The sequence below is a fragment of the Zingiber officinale genome, chromosome 11B (assembly GCF_018446385.1).
Source record: "Zingiber officinale cultivar Zhangliang chromosome 11B, Zo_v1.1, whole genome shotgun sequence".
Taxonomy (NCBI): domain Eukaryota; kingdom Viridiplantae; phylum Streptophyta; class Magnoliopsida; order Zingiberales; family Zingiberaceae; genus Zingiber; species Zingiber officinale.
Window position 1 is genome coordinate 11419666 of NC_056007.1, and position 27630 is coordinate 11447295.

At 39.7% G+C, this 27630-nt stretch overlaps 3 protein-coding genes across 8 annotated transcripts; 1 reads left to right on the forward strand and 2 right to left on the reverse strand.

The window, feature by feature from the left end:
- Positions 1-7245: 7245 nt before the first annotated feature.
- On the forward strand, positions 7246-10869 carry LOC122034177 (putative pentatricopeptide repeat-containing protein At5g43820). Of its 6 annotated transcripts, none has more exons than XR_006126639.1 (4): positions 7246-9288; positions 9527-9577; positions 9747-9910; positions 10659-10777. XR_006126639.1 is itself a non-coding variant. In XM_042593299.1 (2 exons), exon 1 carries the CDS (start codon positions 7594-7596, stop codon positions 9256-9258), a length of 1665 nt encoding a protein of 554 aa, XP_042449233.1. In that variant the 5' UTR covers positions 7246-7593; the 3' UTR covers positions 9259-9288; positions 10731-10869. The 6 variants fall into 6 exon arrangements, 3 of the variants coding, with proteins under 3 accessions (XP_042449233.1, XP_042449232.1, XP_042449234.1); XR_006126637.1 differs by having other exon boundaries at positions 10621-10736; XR_006126638.1 differs by lacking the exon at positions 9527-9577 and having other exon boundaries at positions 10621-10736.
- On the reverse strand, positions 10848-12698 carry LOC122034178 (probable WRKY transcription factor 26). The gene is made up of 5 exons (XM_042593301.1): positions 12371-12698; positions 12151-12285; positions 11658-12076; positions 11421-11582; positions 10848-11335 (listed from the first exon to the last, which is right to left on the reverse strand). The coding sequence occupies exons 1-5, from the start codon at positions 12662-12664 to the stop codon at positions 11026-11028; spliced, it is 1320 nt and encodes a 439-aa protein (XP_042449235.1). The 5' UTR covers positions 12665-12698; the 3' UTR covers positions 10848-11025.
- A 12061-nt stretch (positions 12699-24759) lies between these two features.
- Positions 24760-26098, reverse strand: LOC122033773. The gene is made up of 2 exons (XM_042592935.1): positions 25148-26098; positions 24760-24948 (listed from the first exon to the last, which is right to left on the reverse strand). Exons 1-2 carry the CDS (start codon positions 26096-26098, stop codon positions 24760-24762), a joined length of 1140 nt encoding a protein of 379 aa, XP_042448869.1.
- Positions 26099-27630: the final 1532 nt, after the last annotated feature.

A 27630-nucleotide genomic window follows, 5' to 3' on the forward strand; every position in this document is an offset into this window, starting at 1 on the left:
TAGCTATATGCAGGTTTTTCGGCACATAGGGTGTGTTTTAACCCTCCTCGAGGATTTAGGGATCTAGTTGAACACCTCTAGACGGGCCGGACACGTTGTTCCCCTTTAGTTGGAGATTCTAGACGTTGTCGGGTGCCTAGAGGTGATCTCCCTATTAGAGGAGAGAGTTGGAACACACCAAGTGTTCGGTAAAATGTTAGTGTAGCTAAATACCACCTCGGTTATGTTTAATAGCTCGATTAGATGCATTAGAGGCATTTAAACCAGCACATTAGTTTAGTTCAGTTTTATGGGACTACGGTCCAATGGGTGGGCTCCACAATCGCCTCTAGGTTCAGATAACCTAGCTCTAGGTTCGATAACCTAGAAACAAGATGTTATATCGATTAGCTATAGATATCAGTATTTTATTTTCAGTGGCCTGCATGGATTAGATATCCATTGGGTTGGACTCCCACTCGTCCCTAGGTTCAGATAGCCTAGACAACCCTGCTAAATTCGGGACTTGCAACCCGGGTCTAGTAGGGATGCGTGCACAACAAATACATTGTCGGCCCAACAGATGTTTAGTATTTTCACCTATTATGTATTAGATTTCAAAACTCAAAATCAATTATGCTAGTTGAGTTTGTTTCTAGTGACAGATTTAGTTTCAATTAGTTTAGCTTATGTTCAGTTCAGTGCTTTTATTACTTGCTACGATATGATCAGTGCTTATGCCATGCTCATGTGTTGTGCTTTATGATTTCAATATACCATGACTTAGCAAGTTCAGTGCATAATTTCAAATAGCATGCTTTAAAAACCATATTGCACCGAATGCATGTTTTTGTGAGGTAGATGGTTTCTTACTAAGCTTTAAGCTTACAGATTCTAGTTTTCCTTATACTGCAGATAAAGGTAAAGGAAAGATGGACTAACAGAGGAAGCTGGAGGGCAATGCAAAGATGGTGTGTGTGGTAGGAACTGGAATCAAAGATCTTTAGGGGACTTAAACATTCTAGCTTAGAATTATGAACTTCAGTATTTTGCTTTTTATGCATTTTAAGTTGTTCAATGCTAGAAATTAAAGAACCATGCACTATAACAAGTTAGATTGCTAGTCATATGTGATTAGAGTGTTTATTATGCATTAGATAGTTGTAGTGTGAGGTTTTGGCACGAACCAGTGCTGAAATCAGAGTTTCAGTGCGAAATCAGACACCCCAATCGATCGGTGGATCGATTGGGGGGTCCCAATCGATCAGCTGATCGATCGGGCAACTTGCTCCGCGAACAGTAGGTTTCTGGATCGATCATCCGATCGATCCAGCAATTTCTGTCGCGAACAGAAGGTTCGGGGATCGATCCCTGGATCGACCGGTCAGTCTGGATCGATCAGCCGATCGATCCAGAATATCGTCCCGAGCAAAGTAGCGTGTTGGATCGATCACTGGATCGATCCAATTTATGTCCCGCGTACAGTAGCCGGCTGAATCGATTCCTAGATCGATCCGACGTTCCAATCGATCAACGGATCGATTGGGAGGTCTGATAATAGCCGGAGAATGTTTATTTCAGCTCCTTGACCATAGGGGATGTAGTATATGTTAGGTATACTTTAGATTACATCCTTCAGTACATGTAGAACCAGGAACAGTTATCAGTTAGCAACTAAAATTTAAATTAGATCAGTTTTCCGCGCAGTTAGAACAGCATAACTGTAGCGATCGGCCTTACAGCTTAGTACCTAGAAGGCGGGTCGTTACAGTTCTGTGCCACAAGGCTATACATCCTGACATGTATCCTTAGTTTGCACATCCCGACTTGTACGCTTTGGTCCAGGTATCCTATGCCAGAAGTCTTTACCTGTATCCTTGGTTTGCACATCCCGACCTGTACGCTTTGGTCCATGTATCTTGTGTCGCAAGACTATAAATCTTGACCTGTATCCTTGGTTGGCACATCCCGACCTATACGCTTTGGTCCAAGTATCCTGTGCCGCAAGACTATGATTCCTGACCTGTATCCTTGCTTTCGAGTTTCTACTCGATGCGTAGGTCTAACCCCGGACTGCCACTTATGCTTGACCAAGACCATCTTGTAACCTGACCCTTTGAACTCCACGTAGGTCTGATTCCTGACCTCCATGTAGGCCAGACTCTTGACCACCATGTAGGCTTGACTTCTGACCGCCACGTGAGTTTGACTTCTGATCGCCACGCGGGCTTGACTTCTGACCACCCCACGGGCTTAACTTCCGACCACGTCCGCTGTCAGACCCCACTATCATGCACCGTATCACAAGCCTCCCCCTCAAGTCTAGTCGAAGGAGGCTCTGGTCTGACTGACTAGACCCCAACCTCAGTCTTACCTGTCCTGACCTGTGTTTCATTATTTCTTGACCCCTTTTCCCCACATCCCACTTAGAATTTACCACCGTCCATAAAAGATAAGCGAGATTTTATTACACGCGTGTTGATTCTTAGATTTCTGATCATGCATCTTTCCCATAAATATAACACTGTTCCCCAAACGTCATCTCAGGTTCCGAGGTAATCCCTTCACCTTCTTCCTCCTTATAAAAGGGTTGCATATACTTCCACCACCTTTTCTTCAAGTTAACCCCCTCTTATTCATGGAACCAGACGAGCTATCCAGTCTACGTCACCAGCTCGCTCTTAAAGAAGAAGCCTTGCTTGAAATGACGATAAGCAAGGAACTTCAAACCTCTCTCTGTAGGGAAATGGAAGAGCTCTGGCAGGCGGCCCAATCCAGAACCCGAGTCGAGGTAGCTCTCAAGCTTAAGACTCATTCGGACTTCCAGAGTCAGGTCCATTATATTATTTACCTGAAGATGAACACGAAGATACTGTGGCCTTCCTGAAAGAGGAAAGCCGGATAAAGGATGAGACCATTGGCCAACTGCAAAATACCATCAAACTTATCAAGGAAGAACTAGCTCAAGCCCAGGCTCATCTGGCAAGGAGGGATCAGGTCTCTGGATCTGGATCTCGTAATGATAATGTGAACTGAAAAATGTTCTTCAACTTTTCTTACATAATACTCCAGGTTTTCTCTACCTCCAAGGTTATGGGTCTGTACTTCAACCTCTATTAAATAATATTCCTTGCATTGTTTGTCTTCAAAGTTGTGGGTCTATAATTCCTTGTTTCTTATAGTACCATATTCCATAGACACACGACTCCAAGGAAATTTTCTAGAAAAGAAAACTTAGAAAAGATAATTTATTTACTATACCTTTTTCTTATGAGAAAGGGCGGGAAAGTAGTAGGCTGCATGACTTGTCTGTTTGGACCTTCATATTAGCCATAGAAGTACGACTGCAGATCTGTTGAGCACGAAAGTAGACCATGCAACTTCATATTGAGGCGAGAGGAAGAGATACTGACCGATTCAAAGAAAACCAAGCCGATCCGAGATTGAAAAAGAAAAGTGCCAAATTCGGATTGCTTAGGATAATAGAAATAGTGGAAGATCTTGGGCCTAAGGGGGATGTTATGCACTCGGAACAGGACTACTACGCCACACAACAAACGGAAAGAGTTGGGGACCAGTTGGGCGAGCGGGATGCGGAAGTACTCGCAAACTTCAATAAAGAACGGATGGATAGGAAAGCGCAGGCCGACAACAAATTGGTCTCGGAAAAAACACACTGTGCCGGCCTGCAGTGTATGAGGCCGGTCTGACGGTCCGGCCAAAATGATTTCATGGTCGGACGGGATGTCAAAAGCATTGATCAAGCTCGCTGCGTCATCCTCGTCAAACCTGGTCTCCATGGTGGTGTACCAGAGACCAGGGGTGGGATCAACCGACTGAGGAGAGCTTGCCATGATCGAGAAAGAAAAAAAATGGTGTCTGAGGAAAAGGTCACCGGGGAAATTGAGGAACAGGGTCGCCGCGGAACACCGAAAAATGCGAGAGAACAAAAAGGAAAGAAGGAAGCTTACGAGAAAAGGGAAGTTGAAGATCACCGGAGCACTCAACACAGGATCTCCGGAGCACTTGACGCAGAATCGTCGGAGCACACGAGCAAGCAGCAGCAACAATAAGATAGAGGTCGGCGTATCCGACTTATAAAGGGCGAGCTCGGCTAAGCGGAGCCGTCTAATCTAGGTCGCGGAGACCAACGCGCGCATCCGACCATTGATTTTGAACGACCGCCTGTCACGTCACCGCAGACCCTTCGATTGCAGGGCAAAGGCAGCGGCAATACGTGGCATCCACCCATTGGGCGCATTTAATGAATGCCATAACCCGCGTGCTTGGCCTTAATGGCAAGGATTTGTACGAATTTTGAGGCGATTTGGATGATGTCAGCTTTGACCATCTGCGGACCAGGATGCGAAACAACAAAAGTAGCAAGTGCCAGCGTGTGTGTCGCCGCTCGGCTTATAGGAGCACGATCCGGGATGTTCGCCACTTTTGAATGAGCCGATCGAAGCATCTTTCAGCGCCCTAGCCGATCGACCGACTAGGCACTAGGCTACTTGTCCAGTTAGTCGGACTTTCAGTCTCCTTCGACTAGACTTGAGGGGGAGGCAGGTGATCCGACGGTAAGATAGGGCCCCCGCCCGACAGAGGGTCTTAGGCCACGTGTGACGTCAAAGTCAACAGTCAAGGTAAAAGTCAACGGTCATCACCTCAGCTCGGCTCGGCTCGGGTCCGAGCTCCCACGCCCGGTGGGTGACTAGCACGGCTTAACAGCAGGGGACGAGGGTTGAGCGGTTTTCGTCTCTGCCGAGCGGGAACCATGGTCATCGAGGTTCTCCCGTTCGCCCGGGCAGCGCTGGGGCCACCGTATGATTGGCTGAGCAGATGTCTCGCTCGACCGACCACGACGTTAGCCGAGTGGTTCTTCCGTCCAGCTTGGTACAAGACAAAAGGAGCAGGTAACTCTATCTTCCTCGAGACAAGCGTCGCTGACAGGCAGCATGGTCAACGGCTGGATCAGACAGAGAATCGTACGACGGAAGTTTCCACTGTCACGTCAAGGATATGCTCGTACTATTGAGGTATGACGTCAGACACGCTTTTCTGACACACTCATTCCAAGTATGCTTTGAGGGTTGTGCATGCCTTGGCGAGCGTGCGCGCACCCCTGAGAAGCCCTATATAAGGGTCTCCAGACTCCAACGGAGGTATGCATTATTCATCACTGTAGCTACAGTTCTTGTCACTCTCTTTCGATTTCTTGCCGCCAGGAGCTGACTTGAGCGTCGGAGGGCCGTCGCCGGGAACCCCTTCCCGGCTCGGTTTTGTGCTTGTAGGTTCTCGCCGGAGGTCTACGTCACTCAAAGGGCCACACGGAGTCAACGAGAGCGCCACATCCCCAGCGACCATCGACTTAGCACTCGGACAAGATCAATATTGACAGCCAAAGTGAGATAGTACATGTGGAGTTGTTAAAATATATCAACAAAGCGGGGGGATTTTGAAGATCATTGGCTATAATTGGATGTACAAAAATGATGAGAAATACGATTTGGGTAAGAACTAAGTACTTACTTTATTTTTGTTATTTTTATTGCTTGTTTGTTATTTCTTGATTTTGCTTATTGTTATTATTTGATTTGTTTTTATTTGGTTTGATGGTGACATCTTTTTGGATATGGTGCACCTAAATTACAAAAAATGGTTAAAAGAAACCTTTCTTTAACTACAAGTTCTTTCGATTGTGAGAGAAATTGGAGTACTTTTGAGGGGGTGAGTACTTAATTAGTAATTGCTTACTAAATTATTGTTTATTGACTTAATAATTAATATATTTATTTAATATAGATCCATACAAATAAAAGAAATAGATTAGATACTGAAAGGTTGAACAATTTAGTTTATGTTCAATTCAATGGCAAGATCATATATAAAAAGAGAAGACAAGCAAAAGGAGTAGATGTCTTACTTGCTAGTGAAACAACTATGACATAAGGATGGATTGTTGATGGTGGAGATGAAGACGTTGAGACAAATATTGAAGATGTCAAAGAACCTCACAAAAAAGTATTTGTATCAGATGAAGAAGAGGAAGATGTCATGGATTTTGAGTTTGAATCTAATACAAAGAAAGTGTTGGAGAAATATGGAGATGAACTAGAAGAAGAATTATGGATATAGGAGATTATATGAGTTATTTTGTGACTTGTGAGAAAATTTTTACTATTTTGTATGCCTTGTCAGTTTTAGACTTTCAGTTTGTAGTTTGTACTTTGATCTTTTAATATTCACATTTTAACAACTATAGATTCGTAGCTGTTATAACTCATATTCGGTTTAGGATTTAGGCGGAAATTATAAGTGAGAGGTAATAATGAAAATAATATAGTAAAGGGTTGTTAGATAATTCGAATAAAATGTGATATCACTCACCCCAAGTAATCAATATTATCATTCCTATCGTAAAATACAAGCAAGTATATTACATAGATATTTTGCCCTAGCATTGTGATTCTTTATATGGAAAGGTTTAATATCCATATTTGTATCTACTAATAGAATTAACTTTAAGATCTAATATAAATATTTATGTAAATATTAATTATGTCAACTTAAGAGAATGGAGGGGTGTTGGATAATTGTAGATAGAAAAAAAATATAATGAGATGTAACCTTCGTGAATCCAAAAACTTAAGGATATCATATCCTCTGTTCTCAAAATCACCTGTCCCCATGTCTCACTCGTCATCCTAGTCTATCGTCGACGACCTCTTGCTATTGCCCTGATCAACACTATAACTCTTGGAGAAGGTGAATCCAGAGGGTCGCCATCGGTAGGATCGGTGTTAGAATCTGGCCGAATATGAGCAGACTTTCTTCAGCCGTCATCTGAATCCCTGCTCAGATCCAACTAGATTCCGGCGCCGATCATACCGATGGTGATCCCCTTGGGTTCACCTTCCCCAAGGGTTATAGTGCTGATCGGGATGATGATCGAAGGCTATCGATGGTGAACTGAGATGACGAGTGGGACACGGGGACAAGGAATTTTAGGGACATAGGATCTATCTAAAAATTAAGGGGCCTTTTTTATTTTTATCCAATGGACAATATTGTAATAAATAGTAAAATTATAAGTATTTTAATATTAAAAAAAGCGGATTTTCCCTGTCCGCTAGCCTGTCGCTCACACTCCACGATCATATCTTCTACCGATCGTCGAACCCTAGAAGAGCTCGCGCTGCTCCCCCGCCAGTCCTACCGCTGCTGAGCATCTCTTCGACGGGCACCTCCTGCCGCCGATAGGTTCCTCCTCATCTTCTTATTCTAGTTTTCCTCTTCTTCTTTTTCTTCTAGTTTCTTTTTATACTGGTTCCTTCTTCTTCTTCTTCTGGTTTCTTCCTTCTTTTTCCAAATACTGATCTGGTTGAATTGCAGTATTTGTGTGGTCAAATTGTTTAATTCCAATAGACGTCCGCATCAATTGTTGTCGTTTTTTTCCTTTCTTTTTTGTTTTTCTATAATATTGAATGCTGTCTCTCCGATTCAATAGTGTAATCAAACGTAGGAATTGAATACAACGTTCGACTCTAGATTCCATTCCATTTTCATTCCTATTCCTATTGAAATTCCATTGGATCATCCATATGACTTTTCCTGATGGTGTTTCCACGAATTCTACGGGCTACTCGCCCTCTTCATAGTAATGGCTACATTCTCCCCCATATCGCTTTCATTACTCGTCGTTTCCTCTTTGTTGATCCTTCCGATGGAACTTGCTCTTCTTCTATGTGCAACTCTACAATCTCCGAGCAATTCGTCCTTAAAGAGCTCTCCGACCTCCTCCCTATTGATCTTGACCCTCCAAAACCCCGCCTTTTTACTGAGAGGCCAATGCAAGAGTGCGCATTGACTAGCCTTCGGGATCAAATTCTCTCTCCTGCTGAGAGGCTTAGGGGAGTCTTTCTTCAGAAGTTACCAGGTAGGTCTGCCCTTGAGTCTGCACTCTCAGCCATCAGCGTCGACCTGACCCACGACATCTACTCTGATGTGCTAAACAAGGGAAACCTAGGCGGAGCAGCTATGGTCTCCTTCTTCAGCTGGGCAATTCAACAGCCAAAGGTGGTACCGTGTACCAAAACTTACAATGTGATGTTGAGGGCCCTTGGCCGGAGGAAGTTCTTTGACTTTGTTGATGAAATTTTGCTACGAATGAAGGATGATGATGTTAAAGTCAATGCTGAAACCTTGGAGATTTTAATGGACAGCTATGTTAGGGCTCGCCGAGTTTTGAAAGCCGTTGAACTTTTCAAAAATTTGGCGGAGATTGGAGCTGAGCGGAATGTTGAATCTCTCAATATATTGTTAAAATGCTTGTTTCGAAGATCTCATTTCAAGGTTGCAAATTCTTTGTTCCACACAACTAAAGGAGAAATCTCTTTTGACTGTACAACATATAATGAGATGATTGGTGGATGGGCAAAGTTTGGTAGGGTTGATAAGGTAGAGAGCTATTGGATGATGATGACAGCAGATGGTTTCAGCCCTAATAGTGTGACATATAAACACATCATTGAGGCATTTGGACGGGCAGGACGGATTGATGAAGCTGTAGATATCTTCAAGAAGATGAAGGAGAAGGATTGTCCCCAAGATACCATTTCTTACAACGCAATGATCTCTAACTTCATAGCACTTGGAGAATTAGACAAAGGCATTGAGTACTATAGAGGCATGATAGAGAAGGAATGCTCACCAAATATTGATACCTACAGTATATTGATTTGTGCACTCCTCAAAGTGAGGAGAGTTGCGGATGCCCTTGAAATTTTTGATGAGATGGTGTGTTGTGGAATTTTGCCTAGCACAGGGATGATCACTTCCATCATTGAGCCTTTATGTAGCTTTGGACCTCCCCATGCTGCTATGGTTATTTATAACAAGTGTAGGAAAGCAGGATGTAAATTGTCTCTGAGAACTTACAAACTTCTTCTTATGAGGCTTTCAAGGTTTGGCAAAGTTGGGATGGTGCTAAAAATCTGGAAGGAGATGCAAGATAATGGTTATGATTCTGATAAAGAAGTTTATGAGTACATTGTTAATGGACTGTGCAACGTTGGGCAGGTCGATAATGCTGTTCTTGTTGTAGAGGAATCTCTGCGGAGAGGGTTTTGTCTTCCAAGGACCATCTATAGCAAACTAAACGGCAAGTTGTTGCAGATGAATAAAGTCGAGAGAGCATACCGCCTCTTTCTGAAAGTGAAAGTGGCACGTAAAAATGCTAATTCACGAAGCTATTGGCGTGCTAATGGTTGGCATTTTTGACTGTGAATGCTGGCCCAGCTGTTTTACTATGTAAGTTAGTTTTCACACTTGATAACAACCTTGATGAGAGAACAGTAGCTTCTGTAGGTAATCTTTAAACATGTTCATTGTTGTTCATTTATCCCCAAACCCTATTGCTTTGGTAATATGATAAGTTTTTGGTGGGAATGACCTGACCTGACCTTATAAAATCTCCTGCATTCTTTCAATTGATCTGCTAACTAATTGCAATATAAATAAAGTCGTCTTCCCTGTCTTTGGTGTGCAGGGGAGCCATATTTTATGTGAGAAGTCTGATGTTAGTGAAATGCTTTATTGGGTATGATGGCTATCTTTAATTCCCTTTTCCCTTTTCCCTTTTCCCTTTTCCCTTTTCCCGTCTCACTTGCAAGCATTTGCTAATTGGTGTTTCTTTCAATAGTTTATAATGCCTTGAAATGGAGTCTATATTCATAGGTTGATGTAAATTTTTTTTTTGCCGGGTGTAGCCAAGTTGGTACTCGGGTGGCAAAGTTGCTTCATTTGACAATGATCGATTTCTGCTGGGTTCATTCCCTTGAGGATTAAATGTCCTTTCACCTAGGAGGTCACTTAGTACTATGATTTATCTCCATTCATCTTGCTATAGGGCTGGCGATGAGGGACGCTTGAGGTGAGCGAAATCACAGTTTGCTTCATTAGTTGATGTAATTTTACTCGATGCTTGGTTAAGAAGTGATTAACACAACTATAGTTATCACCTGAGTAAAAATCAAAAGGGTGTTTCATTTTATTGGAGTCCTCAAAGGAGTATTCTTTTTTTTTATTAAAAGGGCATCCCATGTAGCGTCAATATATTTTATTTTTCAAATCTGCCCTTGTTTTTGGCGATGTTGTAGCAGCTATGGGTTCATAGCTGCTACAATATGAACACTTTAACTCTAATTAACATACATAAAACTGTTATAGTTCCTAAATGTTACAATATGAGCCCTTCATTTATGATTAACACAAGTCAATATTATGTTATAGTAGCACTTTGACTCTATCAACACTAATAACATTGGTCAAAATTATATTTAGCAACTATGAGATCATAATTGTTATAATTGTATAGTTATAGTAGCTACGAATTCATAGCTGCTATAATTGTGTCACATAGCTACTATAATTATGCAGTAGTTATCAATCGGTGGCTACTATAATAGCGCTAAAAATAAGGACTGTTTCAGAAAATAAAATAGATAAAGGTGGAATGGGGTGTTCTTTTGATAATAAATGAAAAAGAAGGGTTCCTTTGACAATTTCAATAAAAACAAGGATGCCCTTTTTACCCTTATTAGTTTCTCAATTGAAGATAATTAAGGTCTGAAGGTGATGCAGGCCACCTAAACCACTGCTGTCTTCCAATCTATTTATAGCTACGCAAGCTGAGTCAATACAACCATCCAAAGAAGCAAGCCCTTAAATGACCTCCCTCATGGTGTTGACAGCATGCAGAAGCTTCTCATGGAGTCAACAAAGCGGACAAGTTGACTGACCAAATCGTAGACAAGTGGAGCAGAATCCTACATCCTTCAATCTTTGACTTCTGCAAGATTCTGATCATATGCATTTAGATTTCATACAGAGCTGGTATTCTCTGTTGTTAATGACTCACAAGTGATCTTTGTTTAGTTCTTGCTAATAACATACTGCTATTGCTTACAGAACAAATGCAAACACCAGTCAGCTAATCTCGACACAACAATGGAGATGTCAAGAGCTTATTATGACTACTTGGATTCTCTAATGCTGTAACATTTGTAGCGTCGGGACTCCGTAGTCGACTGAATTCTGCAACATTCGATCATAGGGATTGCTAATTGAACGGAGATTAGAGCGAGCAGCCATCACTGGGTAAGGTTGCAGCAAGTTGGATTTAGCTTCATGAGGTTGAGGTCTGCTAATTGCTTGCCCGGTGCTGCTTCCTCTGCCCGTAGGCACTTCGTGGTTGTGCTTTCCTTCGTAGGTTGTGATCACCGATCTCGGGTCGCTGGATGCCCTCTCCACATGCTTCCTAACCGGGCAACCCGTCGTCGTGCATTTGTAGTAGCTCCTGTCGATAGATATATTAGAATCTAATTGACTAACCACCTATCTACATGATGGACCACAACAAAGACTTTGAAGTTCTTTCTCACCTTGGGTTTGGATTTCCTTTCACCACCTTCTGCCCATATTTTCTCCACCTATATCCGTCGACAAGGATATCAACATCACTCGGAGTTTGCACAACAACTCTGGGCTCCCTGATTGTCTTACTTCCGGTGGTCGATAATTCTTCACCATCACCTTCCTTCTTGCTGCACAAATTTAGTTCTTTACATGTCAAACTTCTTTGATTTAGTTCTTTCTAACAAAGCCATGACTAAGCTCACCTGCGCTTTGCTTCCAATTCATCTTCATCGAATTCCTCTGCGTCGGTGTTGCTCCTGTGCGCGGTATCGGCGTCGTCATCCCCAAATGAGACCGATGAATTGTCCGGCGTGAGAGCTGAATCAGTAGGCAGTGTGCCTGCTTCAGAGGGCAGAGCAGCATGAGTTGTCGCCTGAGAGGAAGCTGAGTTCCTCCTAGCGGACTGAGGCTTTGGGTGGTTGTGGCTGCCCTTGTACACAATCTCAGTGATCTGCCCGTCCACGGCCCTCTCCACCTTCTTCTTCATGGGGCAACTAGGATGAGTGCACTTGTAGTAGCTCCGCGGGTTCTCGCTCCCTCTCACTTGCTTCTGCCCGTACTTCCTCCAGTTGAATCCATCATCATCCGATCTCTTCTCTCTCGGAGCCTGAGAATTCCCTTGCTGCGATCGGTTCAAAAGGATCAGATCGAGAAAAGAAAAATTGAAGTTATAGATCAAGAGAACATGAAGAATACCTCTGTGGAGTTTGGCAGTTGTAGTTGACTTTGGAAGGAGAAGTCGGAGAAGGCTGTGTTCTCCTCTTTAGCTCCGGGGAAGCCCCAGCTGAGATGTTGTGCAGGTAAAGATCCAGTGGTGGGAGAAGGCAAGATCTATCGATCGATACAGATTCCGTGAATTAGTTTCGATAACTCAAATAGATTCGATCGAGCAATTGAGCTTGGTCGGTTGACTTACTGAGGAAGAGGAGAGGAGGACAGGGGAGTCCAGGAGCTCTGTGAGGCTGAGGCTGGCGGGGAAGGAGAAGAAGGAAGGGGAGAGGGGAGGAGGAGAGAGGGGGAGGGAGGGAGGTGGCGCAGACTTGAACTTGGCCACACCACCTGCTGGCTCCTGGCTCAACCCAAGCCGCAGAGGCTCCTGATCATCACTTCCGGTGAGCAGCTCGGTGAAGGAGGTGGCGAAGGGCGAGGAGAAGGCCAAGGCCGGCGGCCGCGACGACGCACCGGAGCTGCTGCGGATGGATGAAGCCATGGAGATGGGGAAGAGGAGAGTGCGTTGTGGTTCTTATGGAGGTGGAGGACGTAGTTAATTGTAAGTGTTGATGTGCGATACGGATGGTTGCTTCGCGGAAGGGGATGAAGGCGTTGACTTGGATAGCCGTCAAAGATGGTGGGTTGACTAGTAAACCGGCCTGTGCTTACAAGTTGCGTTATGTAAAAAATTAAAAAGGGTGCTCTTTTATGCAACAGTAAAGAAACATTTTTTTTTAATTTATCATTAAAGTAGCATTCTCATTAAGGGTGTACACGAATTAAATCTGACTGAATATACACAAAAATTTAAAGCTTGAATTCGACTTGAAATAGATATATTTGAGTTTGAGTTCGATTCAAAATTTGAAAAATTTTAAATTTTTGTTTGAGCTCGGTTCGAATTAGGGATCGAGTTTGAGTTCGTCTCGAAAGATTTCAATGTATTCACGAACTATTCGATTTATTGTTCGAAAATAGTTACTCGAGAAGTTCGAAATGTATTTATTTAATATATATTTAATTTATATTAATAAAATATTAAGTCTCGTAAGCGGCTCATGAACTATCGAATAATATAATTTGAGCTTTGAGTTTGGTTGAAAAAAGTTGAAATATATTCGATTTCGGTTCCAATTCGATAAATTTAAATACGAATTAAATATTTTTCAAGCCAATTCAATTCATTTGCACCCCTAATTCTCATCTCATTCAGGTGATGAACATCCAATGTAACTTTCTTTTACGTCTCCAAATAGAAGAACGAGAATAGGAGGTATGAACTAACTTATCCATCAAAACTTTTAAATAAGGGAGTTGTAACAAATGAATCGAAGGCAAGCAAATTTAGTCAATATCTTTGTTTCCAAGTAAAGTGACTAATTCGTCACATATCTTTTTTTTTAAATAAAAATTTTAATTTTTTTATTTAGAAAAATATCTCAATTATCTAAGAGATTTGTATCATTTGTGTTAGATGTTTGTTAGGAAATATAGCAAGATATGCACTGTTAAGATTTGGTAGTTGCATTATGTCCACTAGATATTAAAATCGGTCCAACCAATCCCATCACTCGGATGAGTGGGACCTACAAAGCTGGCCCTTAACCATTCAGATTCTCTTATTTTAATAATAATAATAATAATAATAATATTATTATTATTATTATTATTATTAGGGCTGTGAAACAAACATATGGCAGCTTACGCGCAAGTTGGTTGTTGCTCTGCCACTTAATAAGTTGTACTCAAAGTATTGCAAAATAGTTATTAGAATTCATGGTAATGGCTACAACACATTGAATGTAATATATCAGTTTTTTTTCTTCTAAGTTTTGAGTATTAAGCATAAAAAAAAAATTTAAAGGTGCTTATGAAATGTATGACATATTAAAACACTATATATATATATATATATATATATATATATATCATGGGTGAGTAAAATATAAAGTTTATATAAATATATTATTGATATACCATATATTTTATGTCGCACACCTCGTAAGAATTTTTTTTTATACTTAATACTCTAATCCAGCATTTAAATCTTAAAATTAAATCTGATTTGCATAACCGAGAGCTTAAAAAGAATAAACAAAAAATAATAAAAAAATTGAGTTGCACTGGTGCGCTCGACGTTGAAACCTAGCGTAACAATATATATAGATAGAAGATATCCTGGACGACATCCGTGGGTGACAAACAATCAACGAAATACTATGTTTTTCTTTTTTTATTTATTTATTTTTTTAAGCTCCCGATTATGTCAATAAATTTTACTTTTAGGATTTATGTACGGTTTGAGTTATAAAATTAAGTAAAAAAAAAAAATTTTGAAAAAAAAATTAAGTGCTCAGGTATTGTACAAGGTAAAATATGTATATATCAAAAATATATATGTAGTAATTGTTTTAAGTTTAGTATTTAGGATTTAGAAGGTATTATTTAAGATTTAGAAAGTGAAAACACAAGATGCACAGTTTATGTTGGACATGGGTAGCATATCATTCCTCTAAACTTTAGCAGCAAGGTCATATCTAGTTGGGCCAAAACAAGCATTAAAACCAAGACGCAAATAGGTGTTTATTTGGTTAGGATAAAAATAAAAATTAAAGAAAGTTTTTGTTGAGATTTTTTTTTTGTGAAAAAAATAGGTTATTCACCGCCGTTATTTAATTATTATAAAATAATGAAAAAAACGAATTTACAAATTATTCACAGACAATTTTTTGAATAATTTTTATCCATTCTATTTTCTCTCACATTTTTTTTTTTTTTTTTTTTTTTTTTGTCATTTTTCTCACTCTCATGACTGTGGGGCTTAGAGCTATCAATCGATTTAGGTGCAACCTATCGAATTGCCAGCTCTGTTGAACAATTTAAATGAGTTAGTTAAAATTTTATTAAGTTATTTAAAGATGAACCTAAATGTATGGATTGTGGATCTAGACGGATTGACCCATGACGGGATCAGTTAACATATGAACCCACCTATCACAGGTCGAGCCATCTAACAATACTAGCAGAGCCCTACTCAACCACATTATGCGGCCCTGCAGCAACCCTACATGGCCATCTCTTTTCTTCCTTTTTCTATTTTCTTTCCCTAAAGATTTTTTAAATTTCTTCCCTTCCTCAGTCCACACTTCAAAATAATACAATGAAGATATGTTTAGGTCAATCAAAAAGGTCAACTGAGTCAATCGTGTTGGTCTAGCTTGTCACATTGGTATGATTGAGTCAAATGGGTTAAAGGGTCAAGACTGACTAGATAGATTTTTTAGCCTACTTGCATTAGTTAGGTAGAGCCAACTAGATACTAATGTATTATAAGGAATAATTATATGTATCTATTATATTCCTTTACATATTATATATTTTTATAGATACAACCTTGTAATAAAAAGTAAATTATGAAAATTTCACAAGTTGTTTATACCTATCAATAATTTAAACCAGTTATGCAAGCTGGTTGACCTAGACAACTAGTGTCATGTCCCGATAGGGCTCTAAATGAATCAAGCATTCATGAATAAGTTTATTGTTCGACTTGGTAAGAACTTGTTTATGTTTGTTCAATATACATAAGATTACTTAAACAAACAAGCTTGAACAGCTCGTTAAGCTAAACAAACAAGCTTGAACACATATGTTCAGCTCGTTAACGTTCATGAACAATATTCGTGAACAACGTTCATAAAAAATGTTCACGAACCATATTTATTAATAAAACACTTTTCAATATGCTAAATAAATAATAAAATAAAATAAATTTAAATTATCAAGCTCAATAACTAATCAAACAACTAAAAGTTTCAAACAATCAAACAAACTTGAATTGAGAGCTTGATAACATCTAAACGAACCAAGCTCGAACCAAGCTTGAATTGAGAGCTTGATAATATCTAAACGAACTAAGCTCAAGCCAAGCTTCTATTGGTCCCTTTGGAGGCCGGCAAGAGGGGAGAGGTGAATTACCCTAAAAAAAAAATAAACCAACCTTTCTCAGATTTTCAACTAATAATAAAACTTGTAATCAAAACAAAAAGAGACTAATTAAATGAATTAAGACACAGAGGATTTACTTGGTTTGCAATCAGAGGATTCCTAATCTAAGAAAAATATGGTGCACTATCTGATAATCTCCTTTGGGCGGAGTAGCCTCTTACATCGTTGACAGCACAAAAGAAAAAGCAGAAATGAAAGAACTGGATTACAAGTTGTTGTTCTAAACTGTGGAAATCAGTGCTCTATTTATAACACTGTTCGGGGCGCCGCGAAGGGTTCCGGGCCCCCTGGGGGGGGATAAACTTTATCCCCTAACATTCAAATCGAGTTAAAACTCGATCTGGTCAAAAAGTCGGGTCCGGGCGCACGGAAGCATCCCGGGTGCCCGGAAGCATCCCAGGCGCCCGGAATGGTTCCGGGCGCTAGGACCAGGAAAGTCAATAGGGTTGACTTTTCTCGGTCCAAGACCTCTGCTCCGGTTCAACTCGTCTCGGTCTAGGTTTTTCACTCCGCCTCCGCTAGCTTGGGTGATCTCGGCCATACAGAATAGGGCTCACCCGAACCCAAGTTCCGGCCTTCTCCTCGAGCAGCTTTTCCCCCCAGTTTGACGTCCCTCGAACGTCGTGTACGTTCTTCTCGTCCACCGGTGTACTCTTCCGCGGTCACCTCGTCCCTCGGACGCACCGAGCCCGTCGGCTCTCTCCCTGTGTTGTCCTTATCGCTAGCCGCGTCTTCCGCTCGACTTCCTATGTTCCTAAGCTCCTGCACACTTAGACACAAGGGTTAAAACAAATAGGACCTAACTTAACTTGTTTGATCACATCAAAACACCCTGGGGTTCCAACAATCTCCCCCTTTTTGATGTGAGTAACCCAAGTTAAGCTAGGGTAAAACAAACATAAAGTAAAAACAATTAAGTTTGCAAATAAGTGCAAATATGATTTTTCAATGAAGTTATACCTCCCCCTAGACTTAACATTCTTCTCCCCCTTTGATCACATAAAAAATTAGGGTGCCTTAACAAGTCTAAGGTTAACTTTAAAAAAAAATTAAAAAAAATAATTTTCAAAGTTAAAAATAAATTTTGTGCAACGGAATGAGTAACTTTAAAAAAAATTCTAAGTTAAATTTCTAAGTTAGAAACATATTTTTAACAGAAGAAATTTTCACAAGTGTTGAAAAAAATTCTAAGGCAAAATTTCTAAGGGAAAAACATTTTAATAGAAACTATTGAATTTTTTTAAATGAAATTATTAAGCATTTGGAAGAGTTTCTAAAAATTTAAAAAATACCTTTAAATTAACAATAAAATTTGTTGTGCAACTTAAAAGTATTTTAAAATTTTTTTTTTTTATTAATTTAATGATTTTTTAGTTAGTCAATTAAACTCTTATTTCGATACTTGACTTCCAGACAGTGGCGAGACACTAGACCTTCTTGGTTATTGCCTTATTTGAGCAACAACCACTTCTTAGATAAAGCCGCATAAAGAAATTAAATGTTTAATTTTCTTGCTGAAAATGCTAAGTCTAATTTTAATTTTTAAACTAAACAAGTTTTTGGAACCCAATAGAGGTTCCTTCCTACAGAGTTAATTAAGTATTTTCTAGGCACATAGACTTTTGATATTTTTCTGATTTGATTTTGGTGAAACCTATAGTACCAGTTTAATCCTCTATAATTTTTAAAAGCAGAAATATTTGAGCAGATAGGTTTTTTTAAATTTTCTATTTCTTCTTTTAATTTATCATTTTCAAATTTTATTTTATCAAAGCCTTCTATTAGACAAGATTTTGTCAAAATTCTTTTTATTTATAAAATTTCATTTTTTTAATTTGGTATTTTTATTTTCTAATTTGTACATGGATTTTGCCATAGCCTTAATACCAAAATAAAGTTGATCAGGAGATAAGAGGCATACCTCACTTACCATATCGGACTTGAAGCCTGACTCTCCCCCTGTTTCACTGCATTCGTCTGAAGTCGCTCACCCTTCATTGATGTTGGGTTCCGATATACTTTGCCCTTCATAGCTTGCCATCAGTGCTAGTCCGACATATTCTTGTACTTCGGATTCAGATGATGAAGTGTCGTCCCAAGTGGCTTTTAGAATCTTGTGCTTCTTGGGTATCTTGACTTTGTCCTTCTTTAATTCTGAGCAATCTTCTTTTAAGTGTCCTTCCTTTTGACACTGGTAGCAATGGACCCTTCTTCTATTTCTTGGATTTTTCTTATTATGCATTTATTTAAATTTATTAGATCGAAAGAATTTTTTTAAATTCCTTACCATATATGCTTCTTGGTCTTCTTCTGAGTCTGACTCGGGTTCATCCTTCTTGGTTCCGTTCAGCGCCATAATCTGGCTTGAGTCTTTTGTTGTCCCTACACATCTGGTTTCATGTAATTCAAGAGTAGAAAATAATTCCTCTAAGGTACTTACATCAAGATCCTTTGAAATATAGTAGGCGTTGATGACTGAGGTCCATTCTGGAGTTCTGGGAAACGCGTTGAGTGCGTAGCGTATGATGTCTCGGTTGGTTATTGTTTCACCGAGGTTCTCGAGTCCAGTAATTAATTCCTTTATCTTCGTGTGTAGATCAGCTACCTTCTCACCTTTTTCCAGACGGATGTTTGTCAGTTTGTTCCGAATGATGTCTCTTCTGGCGAGCTTGGCTTCGGATGTGCCTTTGTGGAGTTCTAGGAACTTCTCCCAGAGTTCTTTGGCCGACTAGCAGCTTCCGATGCGGTTGACTTCTTGAGGCGACAACACGCTCAGCAAGTGATACTCCGCTCGGTTGTTCGCTACGGAATCATTCTGCTCCTTTTTCGTCCAAAGTCTTTCTTCTTTTTCTTCTCCATTCTAATTCGTAGGAGCTACAAAATCGTATTTTATTATTAAATGAATTTCGAAATTGATTTTCAGAAATACCTCCATATGACGCTTCCAGTGTGCGAAGTCCTCCACGAATTTTGGTGGAATGATGCTTGGTCTGACCATCTTGTTGCTTTGATCGGCGGTTAGTTCTCCTGAAGCGTCCTTGCTCTGATACCACTTGTTAGTCCCTTTAGAGGCCGACAAGAGTGGAAGGGTGAATTGCCCTAAAAAAAAATAAACCAACCTTTTTCGGATTTTCAACTAATAATAAAACTTGTAATCAAAACAAAAAGAGACTAATTAAATGAAATCAGACACAGAGGATTTATTTGGTTTGTAATTAGAGGATTGCTAATTCAAGAAAAATATGGTGCACTATCTGATGATCTCCTTTGGGCGGAGTAGCCTCTTACAGCGTTGACAGCACAAAAAAAAAGTAGAAATGAAAGAACTGGATTACAAGTTGTTGTTCTAAACTGTGGAAATCAGTGCTCTATTTATAGCACTGTTCGGGGCACCCCGAAGGGTTCCGGGCCCCCTGGGGGGATAAACTTTATCCCCTAACATTCAAATCGAGTCAAAACTCGATCTGGTCAAAAAGTCAGGTCCGGGCGCCCGGAAGCATCCCAGGCGCCCGGAAGCATCCTGAGCGCCCGGAATGGTTTCGGGCGCCAGGACCAGGAAAGTCAACAGGGTTGACTTTTTTCAGTCCAAGACCTCTGCTCCAGTTCAGCTCGTCTCAGTCTAGGTCTTTCACTCCGGCTTCACTAGCTTGGGTGATCTCAACCATACGGAATAGGGCTCACCCAAACCCAAGTTTCGGCCTTCTCCTCGAGCAGCTTTCCTCCCCGGTTTCTCGTCCCTCGAACATCGTGTACGTTCTTCTCATCCACCGGTGTACTCTTCCGCGGTCACCTCGTCCCTCGGACGCACCGAGCTAGTCGGCTCTCTCCCTGTGTCGTCCTTATCGCTAGCCGCGTCTTCCGCTCGGCTTCCTGTGTTCCTAAACTCCTGCACACTTAGACACAAGGGTTAAAACAAACAGGACCTAACTTAACTTGTTTGATCACATCAAAACACCTTGGGGTTCCAACAATCTCCCACTTTTTGATGTGAGTAACCCAAGTTAAGCTAGGGTAAAACAAACATAAAGTAAAAACAATTAAGTTTGCAAATAAGTGCAAATATGATTTTTCAATAAAGTTATACCTCCCCCTAGACTTAACATTCTTCTCCCCCTTTGATCACATAAAAAACAAGGGTGCCTTAACAAGTCTAAGGTTAACTTTAAAAAAAAATTTAAAAAAAATAATTTTCAAAGTTAAAAATAAATTTTGTGCAACGGAATAAGCAATTTTAAAAAAATTCTAAGTTAAATTTCTAAGTTAGAAACATATTTTTAACAGAAGAAATTTTCACAAGTGTTGAAAGAAAATTCTAAGGCAAAATTTCTAAGGGAAAAATATTTTAATAGAAACTATTGATTTTTTTTTTTAAAATGAAATTATTAAGCATTTGGAAGAGTTTCTAAAAATTAAAAAAAATACCTTTAAAATAACAATAAAATTTGTTGTGCAACTTAAAAGTATTTTAAAATATTTTTTTTTTATTAATTTAATGATTTTTTAGTTAGTCAATTAAACTCTTATTTCGATACTTGACTTCCAGACAGTGGCGAGACACTAGACCTTCTTGGTTATTGCCTTATTGGAGTAACAACCACTTCTTAGATAAAGCCGCATAAAGAAATTAAATGTTTAATTTTCTTGCTGAAAATACTAAGTCTAATTTTAATTTTTAAACTAAACAAGTTTTTGGAACCCAATAGAGGTTCCTTCCTACAGAGTTAATCAAGTATTTTTTAGGCACATAGGCTTTTGATATTTTTCTGATTTGATTTTGGTGAAACCTATAATACCAATTTAATCCTCTATAATTTTTAAAAGCAGAAATATTTGAGCAGATAGGCTTTTTTAAATTTTCTATTTCTTCTTTTAATTTATCATTTTCAAATTTTATTTTATCAAAGTCTTCTATTAGACAAGATTTTGTCAAATTTCTTTTTATTTATAAAATTTCATTTTTTAATTTGGTATTTTTATTTTCTAATTTGTACATGGATTTTGCCATAGCCTTAATACCAAAATAAAGTTGATCAGGAGGTAAGAGGCATACCTCACTTACCATATCAAACTTGAAGCTTGACTCTCCCCCTGTTTCACTGCATTCGTCTGAAGTCGCTCCCCCTTCATTAATGTTGGGTTTCGATGTACTTTGCCCTTCATAGCTTGCCATCAGTGCTAGTTCGACATATTCTTGTACTTCGGATTCAGATGATGAAGTGTCGTCCCAAGTGGCTTTTAGAATCTTGTGCTTCTTAGGTATTTTGACTTTGTCCTTCTTTAATTCTGAGCAATCTTCTTTTAAGTGTCCTTCCTTTTGACACTGGTAGCAATGGACCTTTCTTCTATTTCTTGGATTTTTTTTTATTATGCATTTCTTTAAATTTATTAGATCGAAAGAATTTTTTTAAATTCCTTACCATATATGCTTCTTGGTCTTCTTCTGAGTCTGACTTGGGTTCATCCTTCTTGGTTGCGTTCAGCGCCATAATCTGGCTTGAGTCTTTTGTTGTCCCTGCACATCTCGTTTCATGTAATTCAAGAGTAGAAAATAATTCCTCTAAGGTACTTACATCAAGATTCTTTGAAATATAGTAGGCATCGATGACTGAGGTCCATTCTGGAGTTCTGGGAAACGCGTTGAGTGCGTAGCGTATGGTGTCCCGGTTGGTTACCGTTTCACCGAGGTTCTCGAGACCAGTAATTAATTCCTTTATCTTCGTGTGTAGATCAGCTACCTTCTCACCTTTTTCTAGACGGATGTTTTTCAGTTTGTTCCGAATGATGTCTCTTCTGGTGAGCTTGGCTTCGGATTTGCCTTCGTGGAGTTCTAGGAACTTCTCCCAGAGTTCTTTAGCCGACGAGTAGCTTCCGATGCGGTTGACTTCTTGAGGCGGCAGCACGCTCAGCAAGTGATACTCCGCTCGGTTGTTCGCTACGGAATCATTCTGCTCCTTTTTCGTCCAAAGTCTTTCTTCTTTTTCTTCTCCATTCTGATTCGTAGGAGCTACAAAATCATATTTTATTATTAAATTAATTTCAAAATCAATTTTCAGAAATACCTCCATACGACGCTTCCAGTGTGCGAAGTCCTCCATGAATTTTGGTGGAATGATGCTTGGTCCAACCATCTTGTTGCTTCGATCGGCGGTTAGTCCTCCTGAAGCGTCCTTGCTCTGATACCACTTGTTAGTCCCTTTGGAGGCTGGTAAGAGTGGAAGGGTGAATTGCCCTAAAAAAAAATAAACCAACATTTCTCAGATTTTCAACTAATAATAAAACTTGTATTAATAAAAAAAAAGAGACTAATTAAATGAAATCCGACACAGAGGATTTACTTGGTTTGTAATTAGAGGATTGCTAATCCAAGGAAAATATGACGCACTATCTGATGATCTCCTTTGGGCAGAGTAGCCTCTTACAGCGTTGACAGCACAAAAGAAAAAGTATAAATGAAAGAACTGGATTACAAGTTGTTGTTTTAAACTGTGGAAATCAGTGCTCTATTTATAGCACTGTTCGGGGCGCACTTAAGGGTTCCGGGCGTCTCGAAGGGTTCCGGGTGCCTGGGGGGGAGGGGGAGGATAAACTTTATCCCCTAACGTTCAGATCGAGTCAAAACTCGGTCTGTTCAAAAAGTCAGGTCCGGGCGCCCGAAAGCATCCAGGGCGCCCCGGACTGGTCTGGGCGTCCGGAATGGTTCCGGGCACCCGGACCAGGAAAGTCAACAGGGTTGACTTTTCTTGGTCTGGGACCTCTGCTTCGGTTCACCTCATCTCGGTCTAGGTCTTTCGCTCCGGTTCCGCTAGCTTGGATGATCTCGGCCATCCGGAATAGGGCTCACCTGAACCCAAGTTCCGGCCTTCTCCTCGAGCAGCCTTCCTCCCCGATTTCTCGTCCCTCGAATGTCGCATACGTTCTTCTCATCCACCGGTGTACTCTTCCGCGGTCACCTCTTCCCTCAGACGCACCGAGTTCGTCGGCTCACTTCCCGTGTCGTCTTTCTCGCTAGCCGCATCTTCTACTCGACTTCCTGTATTCCTAAGCTCCTGCACACTTAGACACAAGGGTTAAAACAAATAGAACCTAACTTAACTGGTTTGATCATAGCAAAACACCTTGGGGTTCCAATAGCTTCAAACAAGCTCAAGCTCATAAAAAATAAACCAAGTCAAGCTTGAACACTCATTTCAAAAGCTTGGTTCATTTTAAGCTCGACTCAGCTCGGCTTGGTTACCTTATCAAACAAGCTTAAACACCCCAAGCTCAGCTTGGTTACCTTATCAAACAAACCATTACCTCGGGGTGTCATGGCTTGGGGTTAACGTCTCTGTCATGCGCTTTCAACTATGTACCTACATTTACCTCCCTCCATATCCATATGGTATTTCATATGGTCATGTCGGCTCTAGGGAGGCCGCTGATGTGGCGGTTCGACATTTTTTTTAGTGAAATACACATTGATCTCAATGAAATACCAAAATTTAAAACAAGTAACAACTAGCAAGTGATACCAAAATGAACATCAAGTAGCCTAAGCTAAATAACAAATAACATCAAAGTTTTCAAAGTTCCAACTTCAAAGAAAAAAAAACATGGAAACAAACTAGTAGTCTACCAACTACAAAGTACACACTACAAAGATAACATCAGTTTGTACTACAAATCCTTAGGAAAATTTCTCTCCTTCTCCATATTCTTCTATGACATGCTCTTCGTCTGATTCAAAATCAAACTCATACACACTCACTTCCTCCTCACTCTCGGATTGAAAGTCATCCTCATCAAGTTCTCTAAGTCTACTACTTCTTCTAGGCCTAAGCGCTTCATCTGCTCCCATAGCATCACTAACAACTTTCCAAGTCATGCCCATGTCGTGTTCAACTTCATCATCAGCCCGATCAACAATCCAATCTTGTGCAGAACTTGCATTACTTGCTAGAAGAACCTCAATAATCCTCTCTTTCTCCACTCATTTCTTGTTCATCATTTTTACATTGAATTGAACAAAGACTAGATTATTTAATCGATGTGTATCTAGTCTATTCCTTTTCTTTGTATGCACCTACAAATACAATTAATATTTATGAGAACATAATGAATTATTAGTCTATTAGTATTAAAATAGTTCAAGACTTTAAGCTACTAACCCCTTCAAATGTATTCCAATTTCTTTCACACTCCAATGAACTAGTAGTTAAAGAGAGGATCTTCATAGTAATTTTCTGCAAGTTAGGAGTCAATGCACCAAAAGTCGACCACCAATTTGCTGCGTAATTATAAAAAAAAATAAGTCAATAACATGAATAATATTAATAACCTCAAACAATAAAAATATTATGAGTATTTATTTAATTTCTTGGATCAAACTTGTCATCATCCAATGAACATGCTTTTACTGCAATGGGTTTCCCAAGATAGACTCATTTTTCTTATACATGGGTAACTCCTCACTCAAAATGATATATTGCATATCAATATCCCCAAAAAAGATAACATCCATATAATCAATGACCCCAATTGTGACAGTTTAATCCAAATAAAGAAGTGGATCCTTATAATGATAAAAAATATTCAACAAATAAGCCATCAAATGCAGTGGACTTCTAGCCTATCTTTCATCTTTGCATCAATAATATGCTGATAGTTTTTTGGAACATTACTTAGAGCATTCTTAATATCTTTCTTAGCTTGCAGAAGCTCACCATACACAAAACCCATAGATGGTTTCTTATTGGCATCAACAATTCGAAGCACCTTCACCAAAGGTGCAAAAACCTTCAACCACAATGACACACTAGTCCAAAAATCCAATACTCAACATTGTTGTGTAAGATGTTTTCCCTTTAACACTCTTGGAAAATTTACATTCTTCCCAATCAGTGCTAGTAAACATTGCCCTTAATTGACTTTTTTTCTCAGATAAACTTTGCAAAGTTAGAAATGCTGAAGCAAATCTAGTCACCCCTGGTCTCACAATATCTCTCTTCTTTGTATATGATCTCATCAATGCCAAGGTCTTATGGTAAGCATAAATAAATATAGTTAATGTCTTGGCTTGATCAATGACTTTCTTGAACCTTGGTATACTTGCAATGCTTTCAAGCATAAGATTTATAGAATGAGTAGCACATGAGGTCCAAAAGATTGTTGGCCTCTTCTCCTTCAACAATTTTGCAGCTCCCATGTTATTTGAGGCATTATCAGTTTGAACAATATTTTTTGGACCAACCTGTTGAATGCATTGCTCTACATACTCATAAATTAGTTGACTTGTATGGGTTTCATCTGAAGATTCTTTAGAGGAAAGAAAAACGGTGTCTAATTTAGAATTGACACACAAGTTCATAACTAACCTCCTTTTTCTGTCACTCCAAGAATCTATCATAATTGAGCACCCATTCAATTTCCTGTCTTCTTCATTTGTCTTCAGTAAGCCTTTGATCCTGTCAACCTCTTTCTTCAAATATGGCTCGCTCATTTCATATCTAGTAGGAGGTTTAAACCCTGGCTCAAATTGGCCAACCACCTCCATCATCACCTTAAAGCTATCTCTATCGACAACATTAAAAGAAACACCAGCTTCATACGCCCATCTACAGACATATTCTTTAACCAGACTTGTTCTTTCTTTGAAAAGAGCATCATTGATGTTTTGTTCCCGCTTGCTCTTTGCTAAGTTCAAAGAAGTCTCAGGGTTAATGACACTTGAAAACTTATCCATAAGACCAAGGGTACGTGATGGTTTCATGGTCCCAAAAGACTCTTGAAATTCATCCACATCAATGTCTTTTCGAATATTCACATTCGATCTTAAAGATTCCTCTTCAATTTTCTTGTTTCTCTTCATCTTTCCCTCATTAATTGCGTTTCTACACTTAGCTTGATCATCTTTTGAAGACTTTGGACATGCAGACACATTTCCCATTATGTGTGCTACATGTTCTTTTATTCTGCAAACTCCTCCAGACATAACTTTCCCACACAAAATACATTTGATTTTGTCCAAGTTCTTCGCATCAATTAACATCCCATACACCCATCCAACATTGTTCGATTTTCATTTTAGTACTTCACAATCTTGAGAAGCACTAATCGAGCCCGAACCCTCGGGAGCAGTTGAAGATGCCATAACTGCATAATAGCAAGCCAATGAAAAAGCTTCTAATGAAAAATTGAAGAATTGAAATATTAACAAAAGCTTCTAATGAAAAATTGTAGCTGGTAAACCTCATTAATTCAATAAGTATTATTGTATTAGCATGTCAAATCTCTTTAATCGACCAAGAAGCATCAAAGAAGAACCAAGAAGCAAGATGGCAGAAGCACCAAGAAGCATCGAAGAACTAAGAAGCATAAAAGAAGAAGCAAGAAGGAAGTAGCACCAAGAAGCATCGAAGAACCAAGAAGCATCAAAGAAGAAGCAAGAAGGAAGAAGCACCAAGAAGCATCAAAGAACCAAGAAACATCGAAGAACCAAGAAGGCAGAATCACCAAGAAGAACCAAGAAGCATCAAAGAAGCAGCAAAGAAGAACCAAGAAGCAAGAAGGCAGAAGCACCAAGAAGCATTGAAGAACCAAGAAGCATTGAAGAACCAAGAAGCATCAAAGAAGAAGTAATAAGACAAGCAAGAAAGATGGAAGAATCAGTCCTCACCAATTATGCAAATTCTTGCTTCTAGTCCTCACCAGTGGTGCAGATTCTTGCTTCTTCGAGTTTGATGAAGAGAAATTCCAGCGAGGCGTAGCAGAAAACGGTGGACGGGTGGACTGGAATGAACGTCGCGATGATACTTTTACGGCGGCAGAGAGAATCGCAGAGAGATTATGGTGGAACTGTGGAAAGAAACATAGTAGTTTTGGGCTTTTGGGCTATAAATAATTATAGAAAAAATGTTTTGGTCCAAAACAAAAAAAAAATTGTTCGGTCTAAACGGCGCCTAGGCCGAATAGATCGCCTATTCGACACATAGGACCGCACATAAATAATACCGCCTAGTTTGGCTGAATAGGAGATTTATGTTGGGACCAAAATGTAGCTAGAGGGGGGGGTGAATAGCTCGTCGCGTGCTTCGTGGTCGGCGTTCCTTGTTTTTTCAAAGATGTGCAGCGGAAATGTACAAGAAACAAAATACAACGCTAACAAATAGATTTTACTTGATATCCACCTCACAAGAGGTGACTAATCCAAGGATCCACACACGCACGCACCCTCCACTATGAATAACACTCCTTTGTGGTAACTACCAAAGGCGGAGAAGCCCTACAAGTTCTCTCTACAAGAAGAAAAGGAAAGGGAACAAAATACAAGCAAAAGCTTACACAATTGCACAGGAAAACCCTAACCCTAGATTGCTTCTTCTTTTGTAGATCCGCCTCTTGACTTGGAAATGCCTCCAAGAACCCTCAAGATCTAGCGTGAGAACTGTGGAGAAGTGACTGGAGGTGTTGTGAGGATCG